Source organism: Chiroxiphia lanceolata, chromosome 3, assembly GCF_009829145.1.
Source record: "Chiroxiphia lanceolata isolate bChiLan1 chromosome 3, bChiLan1.pri, whole genome shotgun sequence".
Classification (NCBI taxonomy): Eukaryota; Metazoa; Chordata; class Aves; order Passeriformes; family Pipridae; genus Chiroxiphia; species Chiroxiphia lanceolata.
The window spans coordinates 61845142-61865793 of record NC_045639.1 but is presented as its reverse complement, the minus strand read 5'-3'; the positions used below and the strand labels follow the sequence as shown (position 1 = coordinate 61865793).

The window sequence follows — 20652 nt, the reverse complement described above, 5'->3', positions numbered from 1 at the left end:
ATTTTCATTTGTTACAAACAGCAACAAAAGGCCCCCAAGCATGCTCTGTCACTTCCAGTTTAGAAGGAAATGCACTAATAAACTCTTCCCCCTGGGTCATCTTTGACAATGGGCAATACTATGCCAGCTCTTATTAAAGGCAATTCATATCAGTGGCCCAAAAATTTCCTTTAAAATTATCATCTTTTGTATCCATGTAGCAGGATGTCAGCTTTAAAGTGCCACTGAGATATAGGACCTGTCATTATGGTTAATTTTCAGTACAGTTTTAACACCAGGGTAGCTGATCCCTAAGGGTATGGGTATGCTTTTTTGGCTAACAAGATTTATTTAGTGGTTATCCAGACAAACAAGAAAATGTATTACTGTATATTGCTTTTCAAATACAAGAGCAAGCAATAAATCCTAGTATAAGATGCATATCTTTGTTCTCTACCATGTTGTCAAACAGATGAAAATATTTTTGGAAGGTTAATATTTTAGTTTATATATATCTATCTATATATTTAAAATTCTTGGACATCCAATCCAAAAAGCACACTAAAAGTAAAATTACCTGTAAAATACAAACCTATATAGCTGTTATATATAGATACAGATATAATATTTATGTTTTAAGTCATAAATATAGTAGTATCTCTGGAATTACCTATGTTTTCCAGCATGACAATATGATGCATTTAAAATGAGGGTACTATGAAAATTTATATTCTTACCTCATTTTTTTTAAGAGAAATAGTGTTCTAAACACCATTGCTCTATTATTCCAGAAAAAATAGAAAACTTCATTTATTGGATAAATACATTGTTTTGCCTTGTGTTTCTAAGAACAAAAGTCTGTTTTCATGCTGCAACGGGACTTATTTCATTTTATTAGGATGAAGACCATCCTGCACTTTACTAGAAAAATGGTATATCTAAGAGAATAAAAGAAGCTCTTAACATATTGTCTAAATCTTTGTATGGTCAGCAAAGCCTGTGTTTATTGATTTTATATAGAAGGCATAAAACCTAGTTGACCTCAATCAACTGATCTCCAAGGGAAAAGATCTCTGCCAGCAAATGCCAGATACCAAATATGTTGGAGCACCTCCTACATTACTTTTATTTCTATAAGCTGAGGACGAACTTACTTTCTCTGTTCCAGCTCCAGATGCAGTGTCTGACTCCAAGATGCTGAACTGACCAAACAGCCCATTGCTTGACCAACGAAATCACAGAATCACAAAGTCATAGAATACGCTTAGTTGGAAGAGACCCACAAAGACCAATGTCCAATCCTTGGCCCTGCACAGGACCATCCCCAAGATGACACACATCATGTACCTGAGAGTATTGTCCAAACAATTTCTGAACTCTGGCCAATTTGGTGCTGTGACAACTTCCCCGGAGAGCCTGTTCCATTGCCCAGCCACCTCCTGGGTGAAGAACCTTTTTCAAACATCCAACCTAAACCTCCCCTGACACAACTTCAGGCCATTCCCTTGGGTACCGTCACTGGTCACCATAGAGAAGAGATCAGGGCCTGCCTCTCCTTTTCCCCTCATGATGAAGTTGTAGACTGTGTTGAGATCGACCCTCAGTCTCCTCTTCTCCAGGCTAAACAGACCAAGTGTCCTCAGCCACTCCTCAAATGAATCAAGCAGGAGCCTGTTGCGTGTCTGACCCCTGCACTTACTGGGCCAAAACAGCTCCTCCACTAGCCAGCAGCACCACAGGCAGATTTTGTACATCACTTCTTTTTCCCACTTAAAAAACATTAAGCCTCATCACAACTAAGAATGAAATGGGCAGTTTTGCAGGTGACACAATTAGGTAAGGAGAGGTTCAATAGCTTATCCCAGTTCATACAGCACACACATTTGGAAATTAAAACTGAACTCCTGTGTTCAACCATATCCTTTGCCATTTGATATTACATGCTTCCACAACACAAAATGCATAAATACAAAAATCACTAACCCAAATCGCACCATACACAATGTATGGTTGCTTCTGAATGAATTACAACCAAAAAAACCAGTATTTCAAGTGGAAAAAGCAAGTTTTTTCTTTTTCTTCCTCCTACTTCTGTATTGGAAATCATTACAGAACATCTCCACAATGCTCCCAGTCCGCCAGTAGGTGAAACTTTACAACTCTTTCTACACACCTGTCTCCCAGGTAACAGAAAAATGAATTATTTGATCTACACTACTGGTCTGCCCAAAGCAACAGATTTTAAAAGGGAATGGCAACTAAGTATAGTGGAATCTCATACTTGTAAAATTATTTATTAAAAGTTAAGCAGTTTGCACCTTAAGTTCAAATAATAGCATCCACAGAAAACCAGGCAGGAACATTACACTCAATGTTATGCAGGAACAGGGTTTTACACAGATGTATTTTGTAGAAAGCAATTGTAAGGAGCTTTGCAAACCACTCTTTCATTTTATGACAATTTCACAGGGCTACCTTTCTATGATCGTTTCAGATCAAGGTATATGCAGGCTAATTAAAAAGTGTAAGTAAAAAGTGCTGGCATTAGGAGCATTTAACTGGATAAAATGAAAGCAATTAAAACGTTACCTCGAACAATAAGTTGAGCAAAATTTGACACTCCAGAACCTCTCTCTGACTGAGTTACACAGCGATATAAATCCTGGTCAGTTTTTGTCACCTCTTGTAACTTAAAGGTAGCAGCAAATCTTCTATGATTGATATTTTTAGTCTGAGCAACTGGAATATCTTCCCCGTTTCTTCTCTGAAAATAAGAGTAACCAAGGCAGAGTTATAAGGATATAAAAGACATTTCATTATCATTGTACAAAAAATACACACATAACAAAACTTCAAATGCATTCAGCCCATGCTTCATTTCCATGGTAGAAATGGTGAGGTCCCATCAAGAAACAAGCAGTACTCAAACGCATTTCAGAATAAAGTTTGAGGGTGAAAAGCACCGCCAGGATTTTGCACTGGCACAAAACATGACCACAACATACTCAACTGCCACTGCTTCACAGATGGAATCATCCGGGGGAGCCCAGCAGTAGCAGTTGTACTTTTAAGAAAATTCATTCAACTTTAAGGAGATATAAAACAGACACACTGGGTATATTGTAAGAAGTATTTAAACAAACCTGGCATTGAGGGATTTCACAGGTTTTCAACAGCTTTTCCAGCAACCAACCAATGTTTCCTTTTTAATGCTACTTTTTAATCTGTCCAAGTTCAATACCTTCTCAAATTTTACCTTTGTTATACTAAGCACCACCTATCCATCTAAAGCTAGCTGAAATAGAAGGTGGAGGGTAGGAAGCTAAAAGAGGAATAACACAGATCTCATTTAAAGGAAGGAGCTAAAAGAGTTCTTAAAAAATCATAGCTACCACAAATCACTGAAAAATTTTATCTGTGTGGAGCGGTGGGGCAGGGTGAAAGGTCAGTAAGGTAGAAATAGTCTGAGTTCTTGTGGGATCTTTTTTTCTTGTAATCATTCACATTAAATGTTCAATTTTGATTTCAATAGAAAAACAGACCCTCCACCAAAAGTCAGTATTAAAAACAACCCCAGAAACACACACCAAATGAACAAGTGACGTCACTGCTCTCTCCCAAGGATCAACTGCATGTTATTCCCTGACCAGGATAGTTTCTGATCACCCAGCATTGCTCAGTCCCTAGAAAGCTGCCAGCACTTGCTTATAACCATCCATTCTGCTCGGTACATAGCAAAATGTGACCTCTGTGGACATTTTTAGCTCTAATCAACCCCTGGAATGAGAAACTTCATTGAGGTCTTAAACTCCAAGCTTTCTAACACCAGAAGTGCTACTGCTGAGCCACAGAATTTAATAACCTGAAAGCCTGGGGCAAAACACAAAGAGGAGAAAAAGGAAATGAGTTAATGCTGTATGTGTATATCAGCCAGCCTCCTATCACAGTAGTGACAAACTCTTCATTCTACAACTACCCTTTGTCATTTTAGCATCTTAGGTTAGTCTTTCTAAAGAGTTTTGTGATAATTAGTCAGGGTTTCAGCACCACTTCAAACTCACCAAAACAAGCATTCATTTTAACTATTGAAATGTTTAAAGAGATGAATTTCATTTATACCAACCAGGTAGATTTCAGTCACTCTTGTTTCACTACAAAGACCATGCCATCACCTTTAACAACATCAGGTTTATTGGTGTGACTTTCTCACTTCAAGAAGACACCATCTAGTTTCCCCTGAGGAACAGGGAGTGACTCCCCAGGGATAAGCTCTGTTTGCAGGGCTGGGACAGAAAGAACAATGAGATACCAAGAATGAAAACAGATCTCCAAAAAAAAATGGCACATGAGACACTTCCAAAAGCTACTCTCATTGCTTCTCCCTAAAACTGCCATCCTCCCATAACCAACACAAGTCTGCTTATCACAGGGATGATTTCTGACTGGGTGTTCCCAGGGCAAGAACAATGGATGTTGGGTGCTTAGACATCTGGACTAAGTGCAGTGTAGCTGAGTCACCCTGTGACAGACACAAGCTCCCTCCTCAGCATTGTGAGTATCCGACTCCGACTAAGGAAAATTAAGGAAGTTTGCTATGCCTGCAAAGACCTCTACGAATGACAGGCCTTACTGAACTTCAGGGATAAATGAAATTATTAAATTATAATAGCATGAAAATGAGAGATGATGTTAAAGGCTTTATTTCAGTACTGCTTAAACAACAGTAAAATTTTGTGGGAGATGGACCTTCTGCTCCAGGTAGCTGGCTTCTCCTGAGAGCAAAAGCTAAATCTGAAAACAGGATTTTCAAGCTATGTTTCCCCCACATCAGTATCAACCAAAGATTTGAACTATCTGGAATTATAACTTAATATAAACCTTGGATCTAGTGCCTTGAAGTACCCAAGATAAACAAATCTCATGGTACTTTCTTCCTCTCGTGCTTGTCGGTGCCCTCATGGACTTGCCACACCATAGCCAGCTGGCAAACGGATGCCAAGCTCCCAGACTGGACACAAACTTGCTATGTGATTGTTGAAATGATCAACCAGCATATAATAAACTGAAAGTGTATCTTTAAAATTTATATGATAGTAGACTTGACAAGTAACCTATGTAATGCAGTCATTCTTGCTCTGCTATGAAGGGAAAAATAAATATTAGAGAGTTTTCTAAAATAAAGGACTCTCTTTCAATAATCTCTTTAAACTGGAATGCCAAGCGCTTAGTCTGCAGCAGAGGAGCACATCCAAGCTTGCTATACAAAATAATTTACACTCTGAAGCTCAGAACTTGCTTACTTAAGCTCATCTGCATGCTTCATGTTGAGAAACAAAGTGAATTGGGCTCTTACTTAAAACAAAATATAAATGCACTTTCAGAGAAATTAATCAAAATAAATGTAACAAGCTTCACAGTTCTAGGATTTTCTTTTCTATTTACATCAGTGATTTCCTACCACATTACCTTACAAGGCTTGAAGCAGTTGCTCTAATTTCTGTGTATTAGAATTTGTTTCTTGGTAATCCAACTGCACAACTATATTTTCAAAGTCTTTCTTCATGTACAGCTTATCCATTAAAATATTTTTCCATCACTAAAATGATGAAAAGTTCAAACAGAAAAGAGTTCTCATCTAAAATTGAATGTTAAAGAAAATACCCTCCATTCATTTCAGCATATATGCCTTACACTGGTAAGTCATTAGCCAGTCAGAGTTCAGATGCACTGTCACGATCTCTTAATTAAATTCTTCTTTTTAATGTCAGGGCATTACTACTGATTTTAAAGGAGAGGGAAGAAAGGCAGCAGTGCTCTCTGCTTATTAAGGGTTCCTGGTACATACTGTTTCAATTTATGTCCTGCTCACACTGCACAGAGCTTGAAAATGCTGCTCAATTAGGTTTTAAAAATTCAATTTAAAATTAATGTGGAGTTATACTAATGGGTAATGGCTGTACCCTGTGTGATCCTTGGTTCCTCCAGTCCCTTGCTGTCTGATTTGATAACCCTGAATTGCTCATTTAGGAGAGGTCACCACCAGGCAGTTCTCTTCGTTTTGTGAAAATAACTCTGAGCTTCACAAAGAACTACTCTCTATAAACACTTGATTAAAAGAAATACAAGCCTGTGAAAAAAACTCCTTAATTCTGGCATTTCAGACATTTAAAATCCTGATCCTACATAAATCTCTCTGACTTCAAGGTTGCGTTTAATTTGATAGGAGCATGATTTTATTAATTTTTTTTTCAGGCAATGAAATTAGATCATCTATATTTTAAGTAAAGTCAACAGTAAAGTCTATGCAGCTTAAAAAAAAATCTTATGTAAATTAACAATTAGTCTTAAATATCTATCTTTTGTCTCACAAAAGAAATCAAGCATTTAATAAATATGAAATGAAATTTTAGTGCATATTTTAGAACCTGAGTGGAACCAGAAGAATCTAAACCCCAATATCTTATTTAATTGGTAGAATTTAAGTGCATTTTTAATGACCTTATAGAAATTTAAAACTTATCAGCATTTCTCCCTCAACTTTCCAGGTTGAAAAGTGGTGGGTTTTGCTTTTTTGTTTACACAGCAATAACATACCTTTCTGCAGCAATTTTCCTGAACCCTTTTTTTTACACTGGTGATTTTTATTAGCCTGGACAGTTCAACCTTACACATCCCCATCCCTTTCTTACTGTAAACACCTTAAAATAAGTCCACTCCACTGCTAATAATTACAGTCAACTCTGGTTGCCTTCTCGGGCTCTCGGCTGGATGCCAGGATGCCTCCAGAGATCAGAAGATGTCAACACTTTGGCTGCAGTGACACATGCGTTACTCTGGCAGCAGTGCCCTATCAGTGGCCCCCACTCACTATCTCCTCATCTTCCCTCCCGTGCTCATGCAGAAAACCGACCTGAAATAAAAAAACCGTCCTGAAAACATACTCCCTCCCCATATATTATCATCACCAAACAGATTAGCTTGTGATCGGATTCACTGCTCAGACACTGGGAGCGGAGAAGAAGGCAAGTTACACGTGGTGAGCTGGCCGCAAGTCCGTCCGTAGTTTGTCTAAACGACTTGATCCCCAAAGGTGCGATCATAATTTCGCCAGCAGCAGGAGGGCTGTAAGGATGCCCCCAGCAGCCATGGGAATTAAATCTCTGCTGCCTCGAGGAAAGGGGAATTTGTAAATAACATGGTCCAAAACATTCTTGGGTTTACTCATTATGTAAGGGGAGAAATGTAATTTTTTGACAGGGAAAAAAAAAAAAGAGGGTTGACTGTGGATAGTTTGAATGCCAGCAATAATGTGCACTCTGCCAAAAGATGCTTTCAAAAAATAAAAAAAAGCTGAGGGGAAAAACCAGAAATAACTATACTGTTTAAACTTTACTTACAGTGCTATCATCACTTTTCAGCACGCACAGCATATGCTTTTACACCATTTAGGACACAATTTCCAAATGGAGAAAAATCTAAAAGAATTTCTGAAGTAATTTCTTTATTACTAATATTTTTAGTTTAGTTTATTTTCTTCTTTTACACAAATGTTTCAATATATTCTTGGCACTTGAGAACTTATTAACATATTAGAAACATAATAAAGCATGACATCTAGTTAGAGTAAGAAGCTATAAATAAAATTTTAATTTTTTTTCCCCACAAAAGGGCAAATTACTGAACAAGTGGGATTATTTTTCCAATTTTATTTATAAATATACAATTTAAGCCTAAGAAATCATTTTTTTTCAAGCAGATTATGAATTGGAACTACAGTTTAAATAATATGCCTAGATAGCCCTATCTTCTTAGTACACAAGAAAGCTAAATAGCAATTTCTTTTGTTTGATTGATTTTTAAGAAGAAGTAAGCAGTCAAACATTTAAGTAGGAAATTAATAAAACTTGCTTCAACTTGCTGATCTACATGCACAGCAAACCAGAATATGATTCTACTTTCTAATGAACTATGCATTCTTATATTAGAAGGAAAAGAATATGATTCTACTTTCTAATGAACTATGCATTCTTATATTAGAAGGAAAAGCCACACAGCTTTTCTGATGCAAACATACACTGAAGATCATGAATAAATGTGGCAAGCCAAGTTTTATCCTGCCTGCTGCACTGCAGTACAGAAACATCCGTGATTACTTTAAACATCTTGGTTACTCAAACTGCTGTTACTCAAACTTGTCCACTTTGGAGCAGCTCAAATTTCTGTTGCGCTGCACTGATCCTTCTACTGAAGAAATCAAGGGCTCACGTGAAATAATCTAATTGAGAGCCATCTGGCCCTTTAGAGGTGGCAATTCTAATTTATTTATTATAATTAAAGCTACCTGAGGCAAACCAGCAAAATTCATACTACTGTGTCCCTGGTCATTCCACTACACAAAAAAAACAACACTTGCTTTCTCTGAATATTTTAAACCCCCTTATTTTGAACCTAATCTAACACGTGTCGAACATACAAAAAAAAGTATGTTTTAAGAAAAATAATAAAGAAGCTTTTCAGAAAGCTATAATTCTTTAACGCAATGTTGTTGATTTTAAAAAAAAAATAAATAAACACCAACCAATCAAACAATTGCATAGTTCACAGAAATACAAATTCCAGACAGTGAATAAAGATCTATATCACCTTCAGCAGTGCACATTGAACTACAGTATTCCTCCTGCAGCAAAAAAAATCTGATTAGAAGACAACGAAGGAAAAAAGTCGCAAAAATCCCCACTACTGAAGACCAGCGCCCCACCAAAGGGGGGGGGAGGCTTCAAACACTTCTCAGCAGATAATTTTACCTTTTTCTAAAAGCAGCCAAGAATACCAGCTGCTCTTACTTTTCTCTAATGCATTTAGTCCTGCAGCTATTTGAGGAAACTAGGGGCTGGGGTATTAGGCTACCTTCCACACATCACACCACCGAGGAGAAGACAACTTGAATGCAGGCAATAACAGACAAGAGTCACAGGACAGAACGGCCAAGGAAGTTGTAACAGTATATGTTTTTATAAACATCACCTTAATTTCAGGTGTCATTTACACGCGGGTTTAAGTCTCTGGTTGGCTGTACTACTGGGACTACACAGAGGGACCAAATTTCCACTGTAGCTGGTCTACCTGTAAAGTACAAAACGGCGGGAGGAGAAGGCAGCACCTGGAACACCAGGTGGTCACTGAGAAGCTGTGCCCAGCAGCACTGGGGCCACAGGTAGTGATGCAGCCCCCAGTAACTCATGCTCCAGCAGCCACTGGACCCAGAGACCCATGGGGATGACAGCCCCAAAGGCTGCTGTGTAAACTAAATGACTGGTAGCTATGCAGACCAGAGGACTTAGTTAACTGGGGTAGAATTAAACTAAGACCAGGAGGATTACAGTATTTCATGTTGCTAAAACCTAAGATGACCGGGCACCTAGGGGAAACTGCCATATTTATCCATGAAGCTGATAAATTGAGGCAGGAGAGAGGGAGAATGGTTCATTTGGGGTTAAATGACATAGATAGCATCAAAGGTGAATATAGAGTAAAAAGAAAAAACAAGGAAAAAAAACTCTATGTGAAACAAACAAGTTATGAATACTGTATTTTTCATTGATGAATATTCTTTATAACCATGTCTGAGTCAGTAGTGTGTGATACAGAGTCAAGTCATTTATGAGAAGCCTGATAGAGTACTTCAAGGCAGCTTTTCATACATCTTTGAAAAAAATGTTTGGAAAACCAGGACTTCTATCACAGAACATAAATCTGATGAGGTGAAAGTGCAGGTAAAATAGACAAGTCACTGCAGAAGTATACCTAATGCCTCCCTATTCTGTTGCTTGCTTTCAAAAACACCTTTTCTATAAATAAAAGTTACCAATTTGAGACAAACGAGGGAAGTGAAGTTTCCATGCAAGCCTTGAGCACAACAAAAAAAAGAATTTATATGCTACTTGGCCATTGTCAGTAATCAAGATAAAGGTAAGATGATGTATACTTGAGCAGGATTTTACTGGCTGAAGAAAGAAGGTTTGGCATAAACAGTCCTGTTTGCTGTGCAAATTAGTACTTGCTTTGGGCAGATGATGTTGATCCAAAAAGTCTTCTGTCTCCCCAGAGGCTCCTTGGAGGTTCACCCACCGTTCCTGCCACCCAGGGAGAAGAGCAAAACCAGAGCCATAGGCCTTCTCTGCCCCCACAGCCTCCATATATCATAGCTTCGACTCCTCCTTAGGGCAAGCAGGCCTGACTGACTTATTTCAGTTCAAAACCAAAAAGCATCAAACTTGACAGTCGACCAAAACCAAAAAGGGGATCGAAACTCACTATCACAGTTCTACAGCTGAAACCCTGGCACTTTCTCTGAACTTTCTCTAGACCCCACAAAAGAAAGAAAGCAAAATAACAAAGCTTCTCTAACACTCAGAGTGTACTCAGCTCCTCTTAGCTTTCACGAGTCATAAAATATGTGCAAACCAACAGAAAAAAATCTTCAAATGTAATGAAAATGGTGAATAGGTAGGTACACTGTAACAGCAAATGTTTTATCACTGAACTAAAGAAAGCATATCTTAACCAGTTAATTAAATGTATCAAAATGCAATGGGATCTCAAAAGGCAAAGTTGCATTAGAAAACTCATAGGAAAAAACCCATACAAAACAACATAAAACATAGTTAAATTGGACATGACTCTCGTATTATGGATACTTTTTTTTGAGACCACGAGTGAGCCTCCCAACATTCACTGCAGCTAAATGGTTTACTCCAAAGGCCCATGGCCCATGCTCAAACCCTTCTGCTGAATACTGATCCATGCTTTCACCTTCTGGATACAGCAGGAAGAAATGAATTGTGTGGCATAACTTCTTTCCTTTGAGAGGAAATACTGTCCTTCCAAAAAGCAAAACAAAACAATTAATTTTGTGTCCCTCAATTCCTTGCCAGAGGCACAAGTTCTCATGTAAACTCTCCAGAATAAATTCCTAGAATACTCTACTGGTCCTTATACACCCTCCAATCTAAAGTCCTGGAATACTATATTGGTCCTGCACAACGCATCATCACAGGATACCATCTGCCTGTGCCCAGTCCAAGGATTTGTTAAAGAGTACACATACACAGTACCTAGCAAGAGAAATGAATGCTAAATATCACATCATGTTCTGTGGCAACCAGCACCAAAACCAGAGATGCTGGTAAACAGGGCATTAAGGGTTATGGCAGCTTCCTCAACAAAGGGAGTTAGAGCCTGAACAGACGCTCGTTCATCCTCCAGTAACAGTTGGTACCACTGGGAGGTCAGCTCGACTCCATTGTTTTTACAGCAATTTGCATTTTATTTTCCATAATGCTGTTTAATTTCACTTTTTCAATTATTACTCTCAGGCAATTGCTTTAATTATCTGTTATTCCACAAGGAAAGATACTTTCCTCCGGCAGAGAGAAGGGCTGCATCAGACCATATTAACGCTGATGAGTCTCTCCACAGGCGAGCGCGGGGCTGCCTTGCCAGCCTTGGCAGCCCAAGTGGAGGGCGGTTAGCCAGCACCCACAGCTATTGCTGACAGATTGGCCCGCTCGCCACCGCTCTGACGGCAATCTGCACAGGATTACAAGGCGTGTATTAAATCTTTAAATGCATGCAGCCGAAACCCCTTTGAATTTCAGATTCGCCAAAGCAAATGGTATCACCGCAGACCGTGGCAAAACACATCTGACTGCAAAGCCAGAACAAGCCGCTTTCGCTAATCCAATGCTATGTTAATGCAAAGCTCAGCAATGATGGATGGACTCATTAGTGCTGCAGTTATCGCCATCTGAACCTGGTGCCAAGACATATGGTTTAACAGATGTTCTAGCAAAAAGCTCTGTACTCTGCACTGTTTGAGTGTCCAGTTAAATCGGACATTGATAAGACACTGAAAATCGTACTGGAGTTCTGGGAACCACAATTGCTCCCAGCTCAGGAAGCCGTTAAACACAGCCCGATTATGCAAAAAATCCTGTTGCTCTGATATCCCAATTAGATCAGCAGAACAAATGCTGGACAACACATACACTGCTCTCCACAGTCTTGGTGTACCCAAATGTTATTTAACCTATCCAGTCAATTCTATTTCTCTACTATTGTAGTAAAGAAATGAAGCTCAAATCTATGGAAGCTTTCTCCAAACAGAAATCTCCAAATCAAACAGGCAAACAGAGCCCCAACCCCACTCTTGCATTTTCATATTTAGAATGCCCTGTGAGCATTATTCTTTCAAACATTTAATACGTAACACGTATCCATTCTGAGCACAGGATTAACATACAGAAGGAACTTGTTTGCAAGCCTATTTACTGACGTAACTCCACTGGAGTGTATGGCATTTCACAGGGAAATAAACAGAATTAAAAGAGAGTCCTTTCTATACTAATTCAGTAAATTAATGTGCATGAAGCAGTAAGGTGCATCAAATGCTAAAAAAAGAAAGAATCCTTATTCTTTAAATGTCTTTTCAAAGAAAGACAATTCATAGGCTTTGGAAAAAAAGAAAATCAGCAGTAAGTGGGCCAGAACTGATTAATTATGATGTCTATACACACTATATTCATTTCTTTAAGATTACACACACACTTATGTTCATCTCCTACAGGAAAGCATTTTTCAGCAAGAACTTCTGTTATCTCCTGAAGCTTGTAAGTCAGAAAATACCAATGCATAACAGGTGGATTTGGGGACTCCTATCACACAACCCAACTGCTTCAGTGTGTGTAGTGGCACCAATGGCTGTTGGTGTGTGATATTTTGCAGAGGAAAATTTAAGAGGAGGGAGAAAATACTGAGGAACTCCCTCTCCCTCCCCCCACTGCGTTCTGAAGGGTCAGGTAAAAAAGACACTACACATCGAGATTGAACGTATTTCAGAAACAACATCAATGTTGTTTCACATTTAAACAAAAACTAAAGACTTTGAAACTTTCAGAATTTGCTAATAATTGCAGGTCATAAAGAGAACACTTCAGCTCTCAACCATAAAAGATTTGACAGTAGATTAGGTTGAAAAAGTGAAGAACAAAAGAACTTCAGTTGCATTTCTGTCCTGCTCCCATACCTACTATTCACACTGTCACAAAAGGTGTGTTTCAGACCATCTTGTTTAACCAGTTAAATCTCTTGATCTGCTCAAATATTTGTTCTGTATTAATGCAGCTGCAACTTTTAAAAACTTCTGTTATCTTTACTGCTTATCTTTCAATGACAGAACTATGTCTGTCCCAGATCTTGGTCGACTGAGGCTGCAAAATGCAGGGGTTGGAGGGAAGGGGTATCAAAGGGGACAAGAGACCAGATACAATCTAAAAACAAACAAACAAGAACAGAATCTGCAGCCATGAAAGTCAGAAGTTCAACTCAATGTTAATCCCTATTTGTCTGAAATGTTTACAGACATACATTTATAGAAAATGGAGTTGATGAAAATACTGTCATTACAGCGGTAAACACAAGAAACTGTGTATTGAAATGTGCCTATTTTTATTACTTTTTATTTTAAGGCATATAAAGCTATGTGCACTTAATTATATATACACTCGGAAAAACATAAGCATGGAAATGTGAACGCACATAGCTCACCTAGTATATGATCAGGGCTCTTCCCCAATAACTATAACAATATTGAACTTTACATAAGACAACTACAGGGAGACATGCTACCAAGATCCCCACTTTCATTTCAGGTTGTTAAAATTTTTCCCTCTTCCCTGCTTCTAACCAAACATCCTAATCTTTTTCTACCTGCTGGCATTATTTATAAAGGTAATTTAGACATGAATCAAGTTCGGGGAAAAAGACACAAAAAAAATCCAAAAAACCCAAGCAAACAAAAAAGAAATCCAACCAAACAAAAAAACCCACACCAAAACAGAGTCCTCCCCACGCCCAACAACAACAAAAACCCAATTTCAGTCAAAGTCTTTTTCAGTCAGATCACTTTCCTGAACTGACTGACTGGCAAACTGCAAAAGGTCCAGAGTCAGTGCAGAGAGGGATCAAGAAGGAGAAGCCAAGGCCATGACAGTTCAGACTGAGCCCAGCTGAAGCAGCTGTGGGATTGCAGGACTTTGAACACAGAGCAGGGTGGCTGCTATTTTTTTCATGTGCTGCTCAATTTAGTTAAATTCTTTTCAAAACAGGGGGCTGGGAGAGACAGAGAGCACTGGTATAGAGTTTTTAACGAAATCTCTGCTTGCACATCTTTACTGTAAGCAAATGAGATCTTAGATCCCTGCAGATACAAAAAGTCTAGTGTCCCAGATTGGACCTCAGAACTTTGCTTGCCAAAGAATGTCTTTTAATAGCAAATTCTTTACTGGTTTGCTTTTGGGTTTTGTTGGGTTTTTTTTCTCCTCACGGAAATAGTTTTTCTCTTTCAATAAGGACATAACCTAAAGCTATTTTCTCTAACACAATGTGCTTGGAGAGTGTCTTTTCCCCCACCATTGTCCATTTATTTTTCATTTTTGTACATTTTTTTTTCCAATGGCCTTTCTCGTTATGAAAAAAATACATTCCTGGAATGTTTCAGCTCAACGCTCTCAAAAACAATTACTTAGGCATTTGATTTGATCTACTAGTTTTTCCTTTCAGAGTATTCGGGTTTTATGAATTTCCGGTTTGGTCAAAGGTTAAACCAAACCTTTTCCAAGTTACACTCCAGTGCCTCATGAGGTCCATATATGTCCACCTGAGGTTTTAAGAAAAAGGAGGAAATTCACTATTAGCTGTGCACAACAGCAGTGACTTTGAGTGTAATCTAAGGAAGACAATCCAGAAAGGGAAGGTTGCTGATTCACGCTTATATTGGATTGAGGGGTGGAATGATGAGTGATGAAGAAAAAAAACAGTCACCTTTAAACTGGTGAAAATTTGGCACTGTTTATGGAAAAACAAGAAGTGGAACAGAAGCTCAAGTAGCAAGTATCTTCAAGAGTATCAGGGTACTTCACAAGCACAAGCAAGCAGAGTTATAACCTCTAAAGGACCTTATTTTTTGCACTGTGAGACATTACCACATCTGTGGTCCACAAACACACATACAAGAAAAAACAAACGATCCATGAAGCATATGGAGGGACAAAACATATGTTTTCTGAGTTGACCTGGCTGCTAACTGGGCTTCTCAGGGGACTGAAAGTTATAAAGGATAATCTGTCAGAGTTATGACTCCAAGGAGTGAGCGATAGGGAAGATTTCCAGCTGGTTGTCTCTATCGGGTCTTTCTGATCAATGATCAACTGAAAATGGTGCTTTGCAGGTTTGCTGGAATGCTCCTATGGCTATTGTTCTGCCTTGGATACAGCAAAATCCAGCTCAGTTTCATTTTGTGTGCTCAGTGTGCTTTTTTGGCAAGTCTCGGAAATCAACTCCTTTTTCTCAATGAATGCATTCTATGTTTACTCAGTTCAAACAAATTATTGCTCCAAGACACGGAGTACTTGATATGCTATGATACCTTTTCACTAAATCCAATGCAGTTACTGCTATACTTGTGTTACTTCTTTAATTTTGCAGTATATTTGTCTAATAATACATTTTGCATATCAGATTTTTAATAACCTAATAAAAATATCTTTAAAATTTTTAACTTATCACATGCCTATATGCAACATTTAGTCAAGGTTTGTCAGCTCCACTATTAATTAAAAAATAAGCAGATTGAAGTAGCTGGTTATAGTTCACTTCAAACTACAACACTTGACAAAAAATAAATGTTTTGAAGTTCTGACTGTAGTTAATTTAAAAGTACATTTTCCCAAAAAGTACTTCAGAACTTTACAGTTCTGAAAATATACAGAAATACACATTTAAAAAAAAAAAAGTTTTAGAGAATATATTTAGAAACCTTTCTACAGGAATGTTGATGCTTAAGGTTTACATATAAAGAATGCACACAAAGGTACACATACAACTAAAGTGATTTTTTTAATCCTTATTAAATGTTAAAATATAATTTTTTTAAGAGCAATTAGAAACTTTGTTATCTTTCTACTTAACCAGTGGTCTGAACTGTAAGTAACCCCATCCCCAGGCTACAAAGGAAAGTGGCTATTTTGGAGGGACGATGATGTTAATTTCTTCTTTTTCTTCTTTTATACTAAGAAGGATTTTTTCTGGTTTTAGTCATCTCTTAAATTCTGAGATACATACTACTCAGAATTACACATAGGTAAAAGTTCAAGTTCCTCCTACTATGGAGACAGAGAAAAAGGACATGTAGCAGTCCTTTTATGCTGTTTCATTAAACATGCTGCTGAGCAAAATGGATATGCACACAGAAGTACAGCCATGTCCCTCCAGCCACCTGCTCAGACAGGTAATTTACGTGATAAAATAACCCTCAAAATTCACGACAGCTGTGTTACATCTGTGTCGTACTAGATCCCAAATGCCAATTATCTGCATTGAATGATAATAAATTTTGACACAGAGAGTTGATTTACAAGGAGAGAAGGCCCACAATACCTTTAAGGGCCAACCTTACCCCAGCATCCACACCAGTTGTTCTAATTTTTAATGCAAGCTTTTTAGTATTAAAAAATTGATTAAAGTTTCTCCATTTAACAGAGATAAAATTGCATTTAAATTACATACTTTACATGTAGAAGAAAAAAAGGCTTAGGAACTTAAACATTTCATCTCCAGAAAGTAGCTTGTCCTCTAGCCAAATAGACTTGCTTGAGTTAGCCTTACCTGGAGCCATAACTTGTTATTCACTGCATCTCTCCCTGTAGCAATGCATTGAAATGTAGCATTCTGCCCTGCATTGACCTCTACATCCCCCAATCTCAAAAAATGTGGAGATTTATCTGCAGAGGGAGAAAATAAAAATTACAAATAAGACTTATTACAAAAAATAAAGGTGCCAGCAACATTATTATCTCCCTTAACATCCATATTTTCACAAACTTTGGCTAAAAAATAGAAACAGAAGAAAGAAAATTATTTCTTTCATCTCTCATTTGTTCGAGGAGTGCTTTCAGTCCTTTCCCTTCTCCCCTGGTGATTCTACTAACTTCATGTTATACATGGGTTATAATAAAGTCTTTTTAAAATCAAAGCCAAAAGAAGTAGAACAAATGCCAAAATGTCAGCAGCACTTTACAAAAATTATCCCAAAGACTGTATGAAATCCATCATACTGAGAAAAACCCAATTAGCAGCACACTGCTCAAGCAAATAGAGAGATACTATTCACTTATTTGCAATGCAACTCAGAGCTCTTGTTTTAGAAAATGAAATCATTCATGCCATTGAATGTAGTATTTCAGAAGCTGACAAATCTATTTCCCACACTGACAAAGCCCCCAGGAAACCTCAGTGGCAAAATCACCTGAAGGATTTATTAAACTGAAGAAAGCCGACAGACACATTTGAGGAATGGGTACACTGCACATTGTAACAAACGCGGGTAGAGCCCTTCCCAAATCTTCCTTCGTGAAGCCCAGCCATGATGATATGAAACACTGCACAGCTTGCCCATCCCTCTCTCAAGACCTACTAAAGAAAACAGCAGCTGAACTGTTATTTCTTTGTGCTTACTAAAAAAAAAAAAACCCACACAAAAATCCCACAATACACAGGAAAATAAACCATTAAATTGGAACGAAGAGGGTTTACACAGCGGTAACAAAAAAGAGCTAATCTGAATACTGTAACATGCTGATAATCTGCTAGTATGACTGTACATTTTGTTTTGGCACTTAAAAAAAACACATGGGGGGGGGAGGGGCAGAAAGAAAGGTAGATACTGAATCCAAGCAGAGCTTTGCTGAATACAGACATCAGATAGTTGGGCTGGCTGAAATATAAAAAGTTAACTCACTCAAATACCCTGTAAGCTTGGTAGCCCCCGGGAGCTATGATTTTAAAAGGTTTGGGGTAGAAGAAAACAAGATGTGAGGTTGCCATTGCAACTTTATTATCTGACATTGTTTTGCAAAGTTGGGGCAGGGTATTGTGATATCTTGATCATTTCAGAAAGCAATTAAATTGTCAGCCATGTGGTACATTATAATGAAATCACATTTTAGAACGGGCATGTGTAGGGGAAGATCAAAAGAGCTGAACAGAACCAAAATGCCAAAAAAAATTCATAGGTGTCAGAAATGCACAGTAACAATTTCTTCCTCACAACTTTTTATTTGTAGAAGATTCTCTCATTATCACAATTTGTGTTTGCATGTGTGTAATTATTCCCCAGGATTAAGAAGGAAAAGGCAAAAATAAATGTCTGAAGTCTGTCCACAAAAAAAAATAAACAGAATGCAATCCCTCTGTAGTTCAATAGCCCTTTTACTTTCTTTTTTTTTTAAATCTATTGTGCCTGTTTAGAATAAAAAAAAAAAAAAAGAAAAAGAAAAATGGCACAAAATCTGATGAACCTCCTACAAGCATCTGCCAATTCAGTTTTCTTTAACAGTGAGTACACATATTAACATTAAAACCCATTTTGATTATGCACACCAACTACAGTTATGACTAAAGACACTGAAGAATTCCTGCTTTTTTATCCCTGTATAATTTACCTCTGGTAGAAAAAGATTTCACCCAGACAAATCACTATTGCAACACTACATTTCCTCCTGGAAGCTGCAACAAAAATACTATTGAAGGAAAAAAGAACATCAGTGATCAAGTGATGAAAACTGAGCAGGCCTCAACAATATCAAATATGTCCTGAAAAGACAGAGAAAAATGCAGCTCTTAATCATTACTTACCACAAGGGTAACTCAGGACCTGGATGTCATCAATGGCAATGTAGCCCTTTCTCCCATCTGAGACTTCGGCTTCAAATATTACCTGTCAAAATGAAAGAAAAAATGTTTACAACACTCATTTCTACAGAATTCCCCCAGTGGCAAGTGTGTAGATATAAGACACATTGCCTTTTTCATTTAGTTGAAGTTCCTTCCAGGTTTGACAACTGAATGGAATATTTATTACTCAATGTATTGCAGTTCCATACTATTCATATACATGACTTGCTTTGGATTTGCTGCTCATAGCACACCAGAAAAACATGTTTATTACCTCAATTAATGGCATACTGCTTTCACTCAGTTAAATGTACAAACATGATTCAATTCTGAAAAGATGCCATTACTTTGAAACAGGTTAGATATCAGTACACAACGGATCAACCAATTTTAACAAAATTTTATCATTCTTGTTGGGGGTCCCAATATAGTCCACAGTCTCCTGTAACCTTCTGCAGAGTAGTTGCACAGGGAAACACGCAGAAGCACAGAAATAGTGCAGCACTCCCCAGTGGCAATGAAAAGAACAGCTGTAGCATGAGATTTATGTAGTAGTTGTTAACTTCATTCTTCATTCTTGCAAGATAATGTGGAAATTTCTGTGCATGAAGAAAAAGAGGAGACTATTTTCACATCCAGCATCTTGACCCACCCCAAATGGGCAGTAACAACAAAGAATTGCTCTTGGATGGCTCCCAAGACCGGAACTGGATTTTGCTACAGAGGGACCGAAACATTACCAACCGACAGAAATGACCACTTCACTCTTCAGTCTCAAGAGAGTCCTTGGAGCAAGCAGCTCCTGTTAACCTCCAGAGTTCCTTGTGGACCACTCATTCACAAAAATACCCTCTTCAGCAAGATACCTGAAATTTATGCAACTTGACTCTGTACACTGCATCAGGTACACTTCCGTGTTCTTATGTTCCACTCACTGAATTTCCACACCTTTACATCCCACCCAGACGTGAAGTGCAATTTGTCTCCCCACCACAGGAGGCAGGGATCCCAGGTGGTCTGTTTACACACAGAGATAATTTCAAAACCTCAAACAAGGAAAAAAAAGGTGGCTATGGACATGTTAATAATGTGATTCACAGCATTCCCAAACTTGTGCTTTGACTGCAGAAAGAGGAAGCCTTTGGGGCACATATATTTTGACAGCACTGGACTACAATCCTCTTCCAATTTCTCCAGAAGTTCCCCCGAAGACTATATTTCTAACCCCTTTCTTTTTTTTCCTTTTTATTTTATTTGCACCCAAATGCAATTAAGTTGTAAAACCCACTTCATTCTCTGCCTCTTCCTCCTGCTTTGGCCAACAACAGCTTGATGGAAATTAATTTAGTCTCAGGGTCCTACTTTCACAATGCCCCTTGTCCAGTGACCTCTCTGACCAAAGCACTATTTGACAGTGTCCACCCACTCCTCAGACATCTTCAGAGAGCTGGCACTTGTTCCCAGTAAGGAGCATCAATATTAATATTGATTAATCATATTTTTATTTAAATGGTTACATCATGTGGAAGACAACTCAGTAAGAAATAAACATTATATCTACATCTCTTCTGGCAGACAAGTTCCTTTACAACACAATACAGTTCTATAACATACACAAACTCCAAAAGCACATTGTTTCTCAAAGTCCAGTTAAGAAATTTGAGCTTCAATGTTAAGAACTGGACTAAATTTACACCTCACTCTAACTTGGTTGTTAGTAATTTATTTGGAAGTAACTTAGATCCAGTTCCCAGGGAAGTTTGGCCTATGTAAGTGTGTCCTTCTCCTGTATGTTGATACCTTCCCACACTGGGCATCATAGAAGAGAAAGTTATCTTTCCTGGAACATAGCTGGGAATTAATTTACTCGGGTTTTTCTACCTC

The 20652-nt window shown here is 38.0% G+C and overlaps 1 protein-coding gene across 15 annotated transcripts in view; it reads right to left on the bottom strand.

Moving 5' to 3' along the window:
* Positions 1–20652, bottom strand: part of PTPRK (protein tyrosine phosphatase receptor type K) — a 391962-nt gene that overhangs the window by 198188 nt on the left and 173122 nt on the right. For all 15 annotated transcript variants that reach the window (XM_032681705.1, XM_032681692.1, XM_032681696.1 and 12 more), the window contains exons 4-6: positions 18730–18811; positions 16702–16817; positions 2569–2743 (exon numbers count right to left, since the gene is read on the bottom strand). In XM_032681705.1, coding sequence (XP_032537596.1) covers positions 2569–2743; positions 16702–16817; positions 18730–18811 — 373 coding nt within the window. The remainder of the gene's footprint in view (positions 1–2568; positions 2744–16701; positions 16818–18729; positions 18812–20652) is intronic.